This window comes from Mustela nigripes, chromosome X (genome assembly GCF_022355385.1).
Source record: "Mustela nigripes isolate SB6536 chromosome X, MUSNIG.SB6536, whole genome shotgun sequence".
In the NCBI taxonomy this organism is placed as follows: Eukaryota; Metazoa; Chordata; class Mammalia; order Carnivora; family Mustelidae; genus Mustela; species Mustela nigripes.
Genome location: NC_081575.1, coordinates 104,448,316 through 104,464,233, shown reverse-complemented (window position 1 = coordinate 104,464,233; position 15,918 = coordinate 104,448,316). Strand labels below are relative to the sequence as shown.

Sequence of the window (15,918 nt, the reverse complement as noted above, 5' to 3'; positions counted from 1 at the left end):
TTTAATAAAAGGGTGGCTACTGGAAGTCAGAGTTGGCTTGGGAAAGATAAGACTATGGTTACTACTTGCATTTCTTCACCATTTCTAGATTAGTCTTTTCCTGTCGAGAGGTTCGTTCATAGCTCTGCGTTTCATGGGCAACATGAAAACGTCAAGTCAGGGGCGCCTGGGTTGCTCAGTCGGTTAAGTGTCTGCCTTCAGCTCAGGTTATCATCCCGGGGTCCTGGGATCGAGCCCCGCGTTGGGTTCCCTGCTCAGCTGGAGGCTGCTTCTCTCTCGCCCTCTGCCTGCCATTCCCCTTGCTCGTGCTCTCTCTCTCTCTCTCTCTCTCTCTCTCTGTGTGTGTGTCAAATGAGTAAATAAAATCTTTAAAAGTTAAAAAGAAAAATTCAAGTCATTCTATATATACGTTGTTATAAGAGGGTTCCCAGGGGGTGCCGGGGTGGCTGAGTCAGTTAAGTGGCTGACACCAGATTTCAGCTTAGGTCATGATTTCAGGGTCCTGGGATCGAGCCCTGTGTCCAGGTCCATGCTCAGCGAAGAGTCTGTTTGTCTCCCCCCATCTACTCTCGCCCCTTCTTGCACTCCCTTTCTGTCTCTCAAATAAATAAATATATAAAATCTTTTTTGAAAAAGAAGGTTCCCAGGAGAGGTGTGTATCTATCCTGGGATCTTTGATTTCCAGTTTCCCTATATTGGATACTTTCGTGGTTATTTTCGGTCAGGGGGTTCTCTACAGTAGTTGAAAAGCCATTGCTGGTAGCCCTGTTAAGACCATAAAGTTAACTTTTTAGTAGTGATACTAGCCAGCATTTATTGACTACTTACATTGCGGCGGGCTGTTTGTAAGCTAGTTTATCCCTGTTAACCCGTTTAATTCTTATAGTAACCCAGTGAGGTACGTACGGTGCTCATTTCAGATATAGGACACTGAGGCCCAGATGTTTTAAATACCTATTAATGTGACTGTTAAATGCCAGAATCAGGACTTAATCCCAGGATAACTTTGAACTACACTGTGTACTGTTTCTCGTAGCCTCATCCATTGACTTTGGGACTTAACCAATCATCTCTAAGTGCCCAGCTACCTTTTCTCTTAAATGCATTTCTTTTCTGCTTAGCCTCTACTTTATTCATTCTTATAGGAGAGCTATCTGAAAATAAAATTCTCTGTATCCCACGTAGAGTTTTGTTGGTATTTATTACATGTCTTTCAACTAATGGTTTTTGGAGCAATGACTCTATAAGAGAGACTTGATTATTTCTTGAGTCTTGAGTATGAGAAACCTGAGCCATTTTTTTCCATTTACTTTAAAAAATATACTTTAGATGGAAAATTCATATTGCATTTATGTTCTATTTTAGAAAGTTAATAAATATCTATTAAGGGTCCACTACATAAAAGCCATTGGACCCAGGATTAGGTTAAAAGTTATGGACAAAAGCATTGGACTTGATTTTAAAAGGAAGGAAAGACATCTAACCTATAATGTTCTGCAAGAAAGTACAAGTAATTGAGCAAGCCTACAGATGACTCCTAGAGAATGTTGGTTCAAGTGAAAAGAAAAAAACACATCAGAGATTAGATTTGGAAAAAGATCTGGAGTGAAAAGGTTGAATTCAGAAGGCTGTTTATATGACTAATCATGCCTTTTGGTACAAGATAGCCCGAGTGTTCAACTTGTTCCTGGGGAGCCATTAAAAGGACAATAAAGGAATACAAAGAAAAACAGCAAAGAAACCAGGGGGCCGTCATCAGTGGACCACTGGTCCCACCTCCTGCCAGAGGGTAAACTGAGGGAAGTCTGCTGATTACAGACCAAGCAGAAGAAGATGGAGGGACCCCAGGAGCAGAGCCAGTAGGGGCAAAGCATTGGAAAGGGAAGCCAAAAGGAGGGGTCAGCTGAAAGCTGGTCTAAGGCAGAGCACGGAGGGGTGATAGGGAACACTGGTCTTGGGCTGTGCTCTGCCTACAGTCAGTCACAAGCATTCTTCCTAGGGCAGAAATTAAAATCAGAGTCCCTTTTTCAAGAATAACCTTGTAAAAAGTGGGGCTGTTCACGTACCTGTTGTTGGCCCCAAATAAAGCCCTCTTCACTGAGAATTTGGGGCACCCTCCGGTCAGAAGCCAGCTTACTGTCTGCCTACCCTAAAGTTACTTGAGAAGTCTTGACCAGATCTGCAGGGCTCCAAGTCAGCCTTCTTGTTTAGTTGAGGGCCCCAGGGGGAAATGAACACCAGCTCTCAAATGATTTGTCCAATTCCTCATTCAACAAGAATATTACTACCAGGGTTTATCACACCTCAGGCGACACCCAGCGGCGTGAGGAAAATCTGACTAGCATTAAACTTACCAGCTGCACTACCATGGCCAAGAGACTACCCCCCCCCCCTTCTAAATTCTGAGAGAAAATGATTTTGAATGCAGAATTTTGTACTTAGTCAGACCTTCAAGTGAGTCAGAGGTGTAAAGATTAAGAAATGTATTTCCTAAGGGCACCTTTCTGAGGTAGGCTACTTGACTGACTTGATGGTTTATGTCATGTGGGCATAAGAAATAGTAAAGAACATACCAGAACTTTAATCAAAAACATTTTGAAGATGATGGCTATGCGGCATGTTTGGAAGGCAATCAATTCTAATTTGAAAAATCTTAAAGAATGAAATGGATACCATGCACTAGAATAGGAAGCTAGAGGATCTTGGTGATGTGGTGAGGAAAGCATGTTTCTTGTCCAGTTACCCAAGAGGAAGGGTAATCAGAAGCTCCAGGAAACAAAACTGTGTAAGAAGGACACAGTCCAAATACTCAGTAACCTAAAAAAAGGGTAGCGGGATTTTAAGGAATTGGTGGAGGATTAAGGCAATCATTTCACCTTAAGGCTGAGAACATTCTTCTTCCTGTGACCAGTGAAACATGTCATTGGAATCACGGGGAAGGAAATACTGTTCTTCTACACTCTCGTGGCCACTCTGCAGTGATCCATATTTACCTAGTTATGATGCTCCCAACACTGTCAATTTTCAGCTTTTTAAAAAAAGATTTTATGTATTTATTTGAGAGAGAAAGAGCTTGAGTGGGGGAAGAGGGACAGAGGGAGAAGCCAACTCCGCACTGAACACAGAGCCTGATACTCAATCCCAGGACCCTGAGATCAGGACCTGAGCCAAAGGCAGACACTTAACCAACTGAGCCATCCAGGCGCCCCTCAATTTTCAGCTTTTATTATTTTTTTAAAGATTATTTATTTATTTATTTAACAGAAAGAGAGAGAGATCACAATTAGGCAGAGAGGCAGGCAGAGAGGGGGGAAGCAGGCTCCCCGCTGAGCAGAGAGCCCGATGTGGGGCTGGATCCCAGGACCGTGGGACCATGACCTGAGCCGAAGGCAGAGGCTTTAACTCACTGAACCACCCAGGCGCCCCAATTTTCAGCTTAAAAAAAAAAAGAACTTCTAGACAAAGTACAGAAGAGTTCATCAGGTTTACAGACCGGAATGGAAATACTATCAACCGAAAGACTAAAGCAGAAGTAGTAGCAAGTGACTACCTCTGGATGCAGACTTGGGGGTAAAGGTAGAAGGATTTTTGCTTTTCTTCTTTTTGTTTTTAGAAATTTCATTTATTTTATTTTATTGAATAATTTCAAAAGTAACTGATCATCAGAGAGTTCAGGATTCAGACTCAGAAGCTCTTGGTTCATTTGTCCAGTTTCAGGCCTCTTCTGTTTCAGTAGGCGAGTCACATAGCCTCCGCACAGCCCGTGTCCTCGCCCATAATAATGCCACCATCCCTGTGAACCCCACTGTAGTGTCAGGCGGGCTCACTTGGATTGTGCATGCTCAAGCTTCTCACACCTTCTAAGAACCTAACAAATGTTTGCTCTACCTATATCCCTGTTACTTATATTAGAGGAAGTAGTTAAGTCGAAAATTATAACATGGGTGACTATGTGTTCTACTTGAGAATGTTCACGTATTTTCAGTCTTTTCCATGATTATGGGCCACGAGGAGGAAGGACCAAGTGTTCCACCATCCATTCTCTGTAGCCCACGTTGTTCTTAGTGCCTGACATGGGATTCAGTGTTTCTTGTGTTTTCCTCCGGAGATCCCTGATGCAAGGAGAAAGGGCTATGGGTCTCTCGGGATGGGGGAGGGGTTGTCTGCCTGCTACTAGTAGAAAAGTTATGTGAACCTTAAATTCTACTCTAATATGCCTTGTTTGTGGAAATTGAACAGAGATTAACATTGCTTCTTAGTCTAATCTGCAAGAAGATGTGCTGCTTTTCCTCTGTGGCTTCACATTCTCCATGATGACTGCTGGGGTCACCACTGGGGGTGGCGAGTTTGTGAAAAACACTGAGCGATATTTAGATGACTTATGTAATGCTTAGAATATTATGACACACATAATAATAATCCAGTTTTGCTCAGCTAAGGTTCACAGAGATTGAGTAACCCGCCCAAGGTCACATGGCTTTTAAGTGAAGGAGCCAGATTTCTCCCCGGGTTTGTTGGACTTCCAAGCACATGCTTTTGCTCAGCCCTGACTTCAAAGGTGGAAACCTAAATTAGCCTTTCGTGTAGAGTTCTTTTTTATGTACTTGGGAGATAGAACGCCAGCCACATTCTTGACTTTCTTATAGTTTTTGTCCTTATTCATTGATGGTTTTTGTGTCTTTTTTCAGCCAAAGCTCCAGACAAACCTATTCAGGTAGTTTATGTGCCCTCACACCTGTTTCACATGCTATTTGAGTTGTTCAAGGTAAGTGGAATTTAAAAACACGGAAAGAAGTCTTCATTTTAAATTACTTTGATTCAGAGCATAATGGATTCATTAGATTAGCATAAGAAAAAGGTTTTGCATAACCATTTTAAAAATTCTATTTCTGATACCCTGTGGGTTTTATAATTTGTACACTGTGAGATGAAAAATTGCTGTGTACGGTACAGTTTTCGTGAATATTAGTACATATTGATTTGGGAGCTTAATTGTACTTCAGTGATTTTATGTAAAAATCCATACTGTTTTTTCTTCAGTTTTGAGATTAGAGATGCTTTTTACTTTCCCAACCTGGCGAAGGCTTTACTGGTGGTAGCCAGATCAAAATAAATACATGTTTTTGCGTGTTTAGGTTTCTGAACGTTAAGCACTTTGGTGCCTCAGCAGTTATTTTAGTTCTGAGAGATCCCGTAACTCTTTGACGTATTTGGGTCCATTGAGAAGATCTGACGGAAGCAGGAAAGATAGGGAGGGGCTGGACCAAAAAGAGGAGCTGCCCTCCCTTAGCCTCCCCATGAAGAAAAAGAATAAAATCTCCTAGACTCCACGGCTTGCATTGCTTTTGTTAATCACCAGCTCATGGCATTTATAAGAGCAGTATTATAGGCACAAGGCGTTTAAGCTAAAATTTCATTTCTTCCGATGTGTAAAACCCTAAATTGAACACCTGAAAAATCAGTTATGCTGATTTGCTTCCCAAAATTATAATGTTACTGATGTAACACTTTAAGGTTGAGATGGGCATTCAATTGTGAACTTTCTCTTCAACAGCTGTGGCTTTTTGAGAATTTCTTTTTAACTGACGTTGCTTCTGCTTTTTTTTTTTTTTAAGCCAAATGATTAATTTTTGTGGGAAGCATGAATACTCTCAGGTTTTCCGCCTTCTTTAGAGGAAAGGTGCTCTGTAAATGCAGACTGATAAGTAAATGCAGCCTCGTTACTGTGATAAAAAACATTCCTCTTGGTTAAGAGTTGAATGACTTAAATACGCTAAGGAAAAACAAAAAGAGAAAAGAAAGAAAAAAAATACTTAGTATGATGGATGGAAATAAAACTCGATGAAATCAAAATAAAGCATCGGGCAATTTTTCCTTGCTCCAAACACACATTTAGCTAAGTTCTTTAGAGGGGGAAATAAAGGGTGTATAAACCCAACTAATATTTGCTCCACAAAAGCGTTATTGTGTAATAAGTAATCCTGTGCTAGTTCTTTTTTTAAATTGTGGTTTGTGAGTCAGCGGTATGCTACAAAAAAAGGCTTATTATTTCAGAACTCAATGAGAGCGACAGTTGAACTATATGAAGACAGAAAAGAAGCCTACCCCTCTGTTAAAACCCTCGTTACTCTGGGTAAAGAAGACTTGTCTATTAAGGTAACTACCTGCTTTGTTTGCACACGTTATCGGTTGATTTAATAGTACCCAGACCCTGAGGAATCTGAGGGAAGAGAAGAAAATGGACCCTGAATGTCTTATTTTTATGTACCACGTTAGATCTTTAGCTTGTTGCCTCATTTAAGCTTAGCAGAAGCCCATTTTTCAGGGAGCTGGACCAGACCCCAGCCCAAGTCTGTGGGATCCTAGTGGCTGTCCCTGCCTCCTTTGTTCTAGTTTGTTCACAGTGGAGCTGTATTTCCCTGGGGATTCAAAGCCCTCGTTATCTTTGAGTTAGTTACCTGGTATGTACTGTAATGAACTTCTTCCTCGTACTAAGTATAGATCGACTGTTTTTAAAAAACCCTTTTGTACATTACAGATAAGTGACCTAGGTGGTGGTGTCCCACTTCGAAAAATAGACCGCCTTTTTAACTACATGTATTCAACTGCTCCGAGACCCAGCCTGGAGCCTACGAGAGCCGCCCCTCTGGTAAGCATCTTAGAAGTGCTGCTTAGGGGAAGACCATTAACCTGAGAAGGGACTCCAGCAGAGCGGCCTTTCTCCCTGGCTCCTTACCCTAGCCTCTCTGAATTTGAATGTTTCCGGCATAATTTGGAGGAAAGGAGATTTTATCCCACTGCTACTTTCTTTGTCAATCCTTTGGACTTAGATTTCTTTTCTAATTTTGTCTAAGAAACACTCAGAGCTGAGTACCTCACTTCCTATTGTAGAGAAAAGGCACCTCCCTTTGGTTAAGGATTGCTGCGGGAGCACCACTCCCCGCCGGGTGCTCTATCCGAGGGAATGGAAGGTTAAGAGCCGCCTGCCCCTGAGCAAAGGAGCCTCACAGAGCGTGGTCCTGGGCACTTGGGTACCGCGTGCTGTGGGAGCCTCAAATCACCCCGGGCCTTTAACTTTCTCCACCAAATCTGTTTATATAATTAGAATGTTCAAGTATGAATACAATAAATTTTGTATAGTAAACAGCATAAGCAGGAAACATATAGGTGGCGTATGCATTTTCGGAGCCCTTTCTGTCTAGGCTTTATTAGGCAGTGAGAAAAGCCTCAGGTTACCATGGCAGCATTTAGATCCTGCTAGGGCCACACTTTGTTCCCCTGCTGAGTGTTTCTAATTGACAAACAACAATTGAACCCTTTGTCATTAAACACAGCAACATAGCTATCAGTCTGCAGAACGGTTGAGGGTACAAATTAAGTTTCATTTTTCAAGTTCTACTTGACTGATAAGCATGTGAGATTATATTTTATTGTATGAATAAAATCAACACTTTGCATCATTTATTCGAGACAGAGTTTGTTAACTTGGCATGTTGAAAACAGAGAGGAAGTCATGCTTACAGGAGTCAAGAAAATTCTCAAAAGATCAATTCTGAAAGGGGTTGCCTTCACCAGGCTCTGGTACCTACTTAAGTAAATGTCAAAAGAAAAAGCACTACAAGCAAGTCCCCAGTTGTTTAGAAGGAATATGGATCCTCTATTCCGGGTCTCAAGAGAGCAGGTTGAGGACAGCTGTTCTGTCAATCTTTTTTAAAAAATGGAACTGAATTGACGTAAGAGACCTTAAAATATTATGTATCCAACCTCCCATTTTATAGACGAGAAAAATAAGGCTAGTGCCTTGCCCAAGGTCGTTGTACTCATTAGGGCACAGCTGGCACTGGTTGTGTCAGCATTCTTTCCCGTGTCCCATACAGTCTCTCCTTTTGAAGAAAGATTTCCACTAGCTTCTGTCCCAGTTATCAACTGTATACATCCCCAAATCCTGTCAGATTCTTTGACACCCTGGGAAAACCTGGATGAACCTCACTCTGTCTAGGTAGGGACCCCTCTTCTGTGTTCTCATGGCTTACCTGGCTCCTCACACCCACAACAGGATTGGGCTCAGGCATTCTCGGCTCTTCCCTGGTAGACCTGAGGGCAGGTTCTGGGCCTTGCTGCAGTGTAGGAGACAGATTTCCTTGGCCTCTTCCTGGAATATTCTGGTTTCTTTGCTATGGTGACCACATTCATCATCTTGGATATCTTGTCTTCACCACCAACCATATCCTGTCAGTGCAGAATCCCTGGAATGACAGTGCGCACCGTCATATCCAACTCTTTGAGTTAGTCCCTGCCCTGAGGGAGGAACGTAGGAAAGATGTTCGCAAACAGAAGAAATCCATGTAAGCTGGTAAAATCGTGGCTCTGCAGTAGCCATAATGGCAGCTTCCATTTAATTACTTTTACTAGGTCTCTGGCACTGTGTCAAGACTTGACACTTGTTAGGTTGTGTAATCCTCAGAGCAGCTCCGAGGGAAGCTTTTCATTACATCTTCAGATGACAGAGCAATCTCAGAGAGGTTAGGTAAACTGCTCAGAGTGGATTTCTCCCTATGTCTCTCTGAGCCTAAAGCCCGTGTAACCTCTGCTCTAACAAGTGCATTACCCTGGGGATTTCATCAGAGGGGCCAAAGCTTGTGGCACTGAACCTGCTCCTCTAGTCTAGACTTGCTGATATAGTATCCTTTGTTCTTATTGTTCTTGTCAATGTCTGAGACTTTTCTGTTTGCAGCAACCTGTTACATTCAGGGTTCTATGACATGAAAATGTAAGAGGGCATTGGAATTGTTTTCTCAAAACGAGATACATGTGACCTACCGTATAGCAAAATATTTCAGCATTCCCAGAACTTTAGGAATTAGAGTCTCAGGAAATGTTCTTTTCAGTGTACTAGCCTGGGTACCAGTAGATTGGAACTCTTGTGCTACTCATTTAATTTTCACTTCAGAGAGCAAGAAAATCTGATAACGGAACTTTGTGATGATGTGGTTTAGTTTTGTTAACAGTTCAAATTCCACTTGATTTGGAATTTGCTTTCAAAATGCTAACAGTTTACTTAAAAATGCTAAAAAAAAAAAATTAGTCAAAACTTGGGAGTATTTCTAATGTTTTCCAAACATAAGAGAAGTGCTTTTACAGGATGAAAATGACTGTTTGCCATAAAATGAATATACACATCATTGTAAAGGTTGGATCTTCCTTGCTTTAAATCTGACTTAAGAATTCCTTTTAATCAGGGCGCCTGGGTGGCTTAGGCAGTTGGGCATCCAACTCTTGATTTTTGGCTCAGGTCATGATCTCAGGGTCCTGGGATCAGGCCCTGTATCAGGCTCCCCACTCAGGGGAGTCTGCTGAAGGATTCTCTCTCCCCCTTTCCTGTTCATGCTCTCTCTTGCTCTCATTTCTTAAATATAAATTTTTTAAATTTTTTTTAAAAAGATTTTATTTATTTTACAGAGGTCACAAGTAGGCAGAGGGAGGCAGAGAGAGAGGGGGAAGCAGGCTCCCTGCTAAGCAGAGAGCCCGATGCGGGGCTCGATCCCAGCACCCTGGGATCATGACATGAGCCGAAGGCAGAGGCTTTAACCCACTGAGCCACCGAGGCGCCCCAATAAATAAATTCTTAAAAGAGAATTTATTTTACTCTTCTGAGTAGTCCTCATTCCAAGTATGTTAGCATTTGTGCACGTCTCACTGTATTATTTTTCTTTTCTTTGTAGGCTGGATTTGGTTATGGCTTGCCAATTTCTCGTCTATATGCTAGATATTTCCAAGGAGATCTAAAACTCTATTCCATGGAAGGAGTTGGCACTGATGCTGTCATTTATTTAAAGGTACTGCACTTTATTAGTTATATGAAGGCATCTTTGCTTTTGAAAGCTTTAGGTTCTAATAACTAATGGAAAATAACATTGCATCATCTCTTACATTCATTTCAGATTTACTTAAGTTTTATGGGAAAACCGGGGTGTGTCCTGCCCTTGATTTTATGCTCAGATATAGTAAAATATGGAACATGGAGAAGGAAAAGCTAAAATACTGATTTTTAAAGCCATGATTCTTACTTGCAATTTCTTTTAAATTGCATAAGCATTGAAAGGGCTAATCTAAAAGGAGACAGATTTTCATAAACCGAAGTGTTTTAGTCTTTTACTTTAGAACTCACTGGCTTTCCAAGAATTCAGTAATCATAGTATGGTAATATAAATAGGCTGATGTAATAAGAAAGCTTCTGTAACACAAGTTTTCTCATGCATTGGTGGCATCAGACTTTTATTTATTTCTAAACTCTGGAATATTTGGAAGATTTTTTAAGTAGTTAATACAGGCACGTAGTACAGAATTGAGAAGCTACAAAGGGGAGAACTTAAGGCTTTCCCACCGCTGTCTCTAAGCCACTTGCTTCTCTTTCCCCGAGGCTACCATGGTACCAGGTTCTCATGGAGCATCCTGGAGTTGATTCTGCATTGATAAACAGATGGGGGAAAATAATTTTTTTCCTATATAATGATTATTTCAGCATTTTCCCTTTTTTTTTTTTTTTAGCTTTCCTGTGTAGGCTTGGAAATCTTGCTATATCCATTCATACAGAGCTGCTCATTCTCTTTAACAGCCATGTAGTGTGATACATGTTGTATGTAACGTGTTATACCATTACTTAGTGCATCTAAATGATGTGCTATTTGATATCACCTTATGGGTGTATGTTTATAAACTTCATATGTATGAAACTTTATATACTTAGGGGCCTTCCGTATGGGCCCTCTGGGAAAGTGATTGGTCAGTGAGTAGTGCTTGGCCTAAGACCATAGAGTCAAGATGATTGAATATCTCAAAGCAGTATTAACTGAATTAAGATGCTTTTTCTTCTGGTTGCTTTGTGTACTTTACTACTGGTTTTGAATGAGTGAAGGTTTTTATTCCTTTAAAGGAGCTTTAATTTCATCCTGGCCAGTCTAAGTAAACTATGAAAATGTAATTTCAATATAATTCCAAAAATGTACATTAAAGTTTTTTGTTTTAATAGTAAAATTTGGTTTAATATTTCATGTGAGAAAAATGACACGTGGTCCTTTGGTGTATGTTTTTGTTTGTCTCTTAGGCACTTTCCAGTGAATCATTTGAGAGACTTCCGGTTTTTAATAAGTCCGCGTGGCGCCATTACAAGACCACTCCCGAAGCTGATGACTGGAGCAATCCCAGTAGAGAACCGAGGGACGCCTCGAAATACAAGGCGAAACAGTAATTTCCCACTTTGCTTTCTATTATAAAGTATCTGATGATTCCCTAGAATGTACCAGTCAGATGATCCCTTTAGCCAGATCTTCTCTGTGGCTTTTTCACTGGAAGAGCAGAGTGATCTCTAAGGGAAGGAAGGGCGATGAGAACCGGGTAGCCAGAGTAGCCCTTCCACTGGAGATACGAACAGCAGGGAGCAAGGTTTATCCTGCCGTAGACTGGATTTTCAAAGTACGTTTTGGGATTTGTCATCACCTATGATGGCAGGAGGACATTTGACAGGAGGGCATTTAGGGAAGGTCTGTGGGTGGGTTGAATCTGAAAATAAGTTAAAATGATCAGTCCAGATAAACAAGATGTGGTTTATCCATGCAACGGAAAAGGACACATACTCTATGATTCCACTTATGTGAGGTACCTGGCCAAGTCAGATGCATAGGGACAGAAGGTAGAATGGTTGCCGAGAGCAGGGAGAATGAGGCGTTAGTGTTTAATGGGTGCAGGGTTTCCGTTGGGAAGATGACAAGGTTCTGGAGGTGGGGGGTGGGGGTTGCCCAACACTGTGAATGTACTTAATGCTACTGAACTGTTCGCTTAAAAACAGCCATTCCTTACCCTCTTACCAAAAAGCAAATGTTATGTGTCGTTTCCCACAGTAAATAAAGGAAAACAGAAAAAAGAAAACTAATCACAGAACAACAGGTTTCACGGCTTTATGGTAGTAAGGGCAACAATCCCACCTTTGGTTTCCAATTATTTTTTCTCCTATTATTAGGTTCCAGCTCTACTGGCAACAGTATAGGCTCTGTTTATTTAAAATAATCTTTTGTTAACAGAACAGTGCTATACGTGCATTGTAAAAAATTAGAAAACGTAAGTAAACAAAAAAAGGAAAGAGAAAGCACTGTATTCCCACAACCCAGAGATTACCGCTCTTATGACTTACTGTATTTGCTATGTACACAGATACTTTGCTATATATATATATATATATATATATATATATACATATATATATGTATATTTTTCTCCCAAATGAGATCTAATTATTTATAATCTTCTACAACTTTGCTTTATTTCATCTAACCATTTTCACCTTTCCAGGTCGGTAAATTTTCATCTTGAGAATTTCCCTGAATTGCCCAAACCTGGATCAGTTCTTACTTAGATTGTATAACAATCTGAGTAGATTTCAAGTTGTTTTAAATCTAGAACAATATTTTTGTTGGTGATGAGAGACCATCCTAGTTGTCCTGCAAAAGTATCCAACCTGGATTTTTTTGGCTTCTTTTTCAACGTGTCATTTAGCCTTTCCCCCATTTTCTGTATTTCCTATAAACTGCAAGTTCATCTGAAGATTCAAGAGCGTTTTTTGTTGTTGTTGTTGTTGTTCAGAGTACCTCATAAGCACTATTTCAGAATTACACTGTGAGACCCATGATATCTGACAGATCCCTCTCCATAGTAGAGTTGTTTTTTCCTTTCTCAACTAGAAAGTCATCTGGGGGCTCCTTGAGTGGCTCAGTCAGTTAAGCGGCCAATTCTTGATTTTGGTTCAGGTCGTGGTCTCAGGGTTCTGGGATTGAACCCCACAGTGGGCTCCCTACTCAGTGGAGAGTCTGCTTGAGGATTCGCCCTCTCCCTCTGCCCCTCCCCCCAGCTCATGCATATACACTCTCTCTCTCAAATAAATCTTTTTTTTAAAAAAGGAAAATGTAGGGGCGCCTGGATGGCTCGGTGGGTTAAAGCCTCTGCTTTCAGTTCAGGTCATGATCCCAGGGTCCTGGGATCAAGCCCCACATTGGGCTCTCTGCTTGGTGGGGAGCCTGCTTCCTCCTCTCTCTCTCTGCCTGCCTCTCTGCCAACTTGTAATCTCTGTCTGTCAAATAAATAAAATCTTTGAAAAAAAAAAGGAGAATGTAATTATGGCCTGAATCAATAATTTTATTAATGTTTATAAGTTATTTTGGTGAGTTACTTTTAATACCGTTCCTTTGATGTTTATTAGCTGACATTCTCCTGTGAAGTTCTTCCTCATCAACACAGGCCATTTAAGTACCTTTTTTTTTTAGATTTTATTTATTTGTTTTAGAGAGAGAGAGCGTGCAAGCAGAGGGAGGGGCACAGGGAGAGAGAGAATCCCAGGCCGACTCCACGCTGAGTGGGGAGCCCGATGTAGGGCTCAATCCCAGGACCCTGAGATCGTGACCTGAGCCAAAACCAGGAGTTGAATGCTCAGCTAACTGAGCCACCCAGGCACCCCCATTTAGGTCCCTTTTGAAGTACAGCTCCTCCTGACAAAGCACGATAAGAATTTAAATCTTTCCCTTTAACTAGCAATTTTGAAGGTAAGAAGTAGAAGTAAAATCCATCTTAAATGGTAACAAATGAGTTTCTGGCTTTCACTTTTTTGAGCATTATTATGGATAGTGTAGAATTTCCTTCAATACGTTTCAATTAGAACTAAACACACACACACACACAAACACACACACACAAAGTGCTCAAGTCTTAACGTTTATAGCCTGACACATTTTTACATCTATATTTCTAGCACCTAGAAAGACCCCCCCCTTTGTAATCAGACACTTACCACTTTACCATCCCCATTATGTAGCCATTATTCTGACTTGGTCACCCATTCTTATAACTGACTATCACTTGTTAAACTTAAAAGGAACATGTGGCATGTTCCTTGTTTTTGTGTGCAGATCTCTGTGAGGTCCACCGTGTTACTGCCTGTAGCAGCTTTCTTTCTGATGATTAAATTAGCACACCTTTGGCCACTGGTGACTATTTTGAGTCAGATCCTCGGTTTTCCTTTGCTAAAACTTTGAAAGCTTTTTCTGGCCCAAGATGATATTGCGGTCTCATCTTCTACCTTCCCTGCCTCCATTCTAGAATCCGCCATTTCCCTCAAGGAGTCCGGTTTGCCTCTAACAGGTGTTAGAGACCTTAATCTGGAAGTTGGCAGTGTACGTTATATCTTGTCTATTCCGTTTTTCTGGACAGAACTGTACAATGCATATTTTTATTTTATTTTATTTATTTATTTTTTTAAAAGATTTTATTTATTTATTTGACAGAGAGAGATGACAAGCAGGCAGAGAGGCAGGCCGAGAGAGAGAGGAGGAAGCAGGCTCCCTGCTGAGCAGAGAGCCCAATGCGGGGCTCAATCCCAGGACCCTGAGATCATAACCTGAGCCGAAGGCAGCGGCTTAACCCACTGAGCCACCCAGGCGCCCCATGTACAATGCATATTTTTAAACCATAAGTTTGTATTGATATTTTCAATTTGACTTTAACATTGCAATATCCCAGCCCAATGTATTGTAATTGAGCACACCTCTTCTTAATCTTGATTCTTAACATAATGCAACAGGAAGGTATTTGTTTGCAAATGCAGTTGATATAGCTTTCGATTTTGCCCCATTATAGTAGCATTGGTCTTTTCTGATGAATGCCATAAAGGGTATCCCTACTGATTTTTGTCTCTATGGAAGTATTGTGAGGGACCTCTGTACAGTATTGCTGCCACAGTCATTCATCTCAAAGATGAAACACAGAGGAGTTTGGTTTGTGCACGTGAGTGCAAGCGGACACGTGGCTGTGCATGCAGACATACACACGCCATCCCTGGCCAAGACTGAGCTAAACCAGCTTGAAACAATTGGATCCATTTCCATTGATTTCATTTTCAGTCTCTGTGTCCGGCAGGTGACATGTTGGGCATCACTGTGCAAGCTACTGCTCTGCTAGAGGGAGTTGTTTGGGTAGTACAGAAGCAGTCTTTATAAATAATATGGTCCGTTTGGACTGTAAAAAGCTGGCTTTAATTGAGTCTTGTTTTAAATGCCATTTTAAAACTCTAAGTAGTTTAGCGGGTTGTATACTAATTATAAGTCTTGATTTCTAATATAGTATTAGGTAAACAAGTTTTAGCAGAAAGCAATATTTAAAATTGGAAAATGGTTAGCCTGATTATTAAAATTGTTAAATTGTACAAATAGGGTAATTGGTGGTGATCTTGGGCAAATATTTAGTGTAGCTATGGTAAACTCACGAGGTGAATGAGAAATGCTACAAAAATGTATTTTCGAATCAAATTTTTCTTTTTTTGGGGGGGGGCTTTTAAAGTTTTTATTTTAATTCCATTTAGTTAATGTGCTGTGTGATACTAGTTTCAAGAGTACAACAGAGTGATTCAGCACTTCCACACATCGCCTGGTACTCATCATAATCTAATGGTAGTTTTAATAACAGCTTTATTGAGATATAATTCACATATCCCATAAATTCACCCCCTTAAAATGTACACTTTTAGTGTCTTCACAGAGTGTGGGACCCTCACCACTGTCTAATTTTAGAACGTTTGTACCATCTCAGAAAGAAATCTTGTACCCATTAGCACTCATTCCTCATTTCTAATCAGGTTTTTAACTGAGAGTAAAGAACTGTTTTGAAGTATGTATAGGCGGGCGCCTGGGTGGCTCAGTCAGTGAAGTGTGAAGTGTCTGCCTTCGGCTCAGGTCATGATCCCAAGGTCCTGAGATCGAGCCCCACATCCCTCTCCTCCTGCTCCTCCCCCCTACTTGTGCTCGCTCTTGCTGTCTCTCTCTCTTAAATAAATAAATAAAATCTTTTTTAAAAGTACATATAAGTAATAAATGGTATTTC

General features: G+C 40.9%; 1 protein-coding gene across 1 annotated transcript in view; it reads left to right on the top strand.

Moving 5' to 3' along the window:
• Positions 1-15,918, top strand: part of PDK3 (pyruvate dehydrogenase kinase 3) — a 78,513-nt gene that overhangs the window by 51,463 nt on the left and 11,132 nt on the right. Inside the window, exons 7-11 of the mRNA XM_059385829.1 lie at positions 4,689-4,765; positions 6,055-6,156; positions 6,539-6,649; positions 9,723-9,836; positions 11,105-11,244. Coding sequence (XP_059241812.1) covers positions 4,689-4,765; positions 6,055-6,156; positions 6,539-6,649; positions 9,723-9,836; positions 11,105-11,244 — 544 coding nt within the window. The remainder of the gene's footprint in view (positions 1-4,688; positions 4,766-6,054; positions 6,157-6,538; positions 6,650-9,722; positions 9,837-11,104; positions 11,245-15,918) is intronic.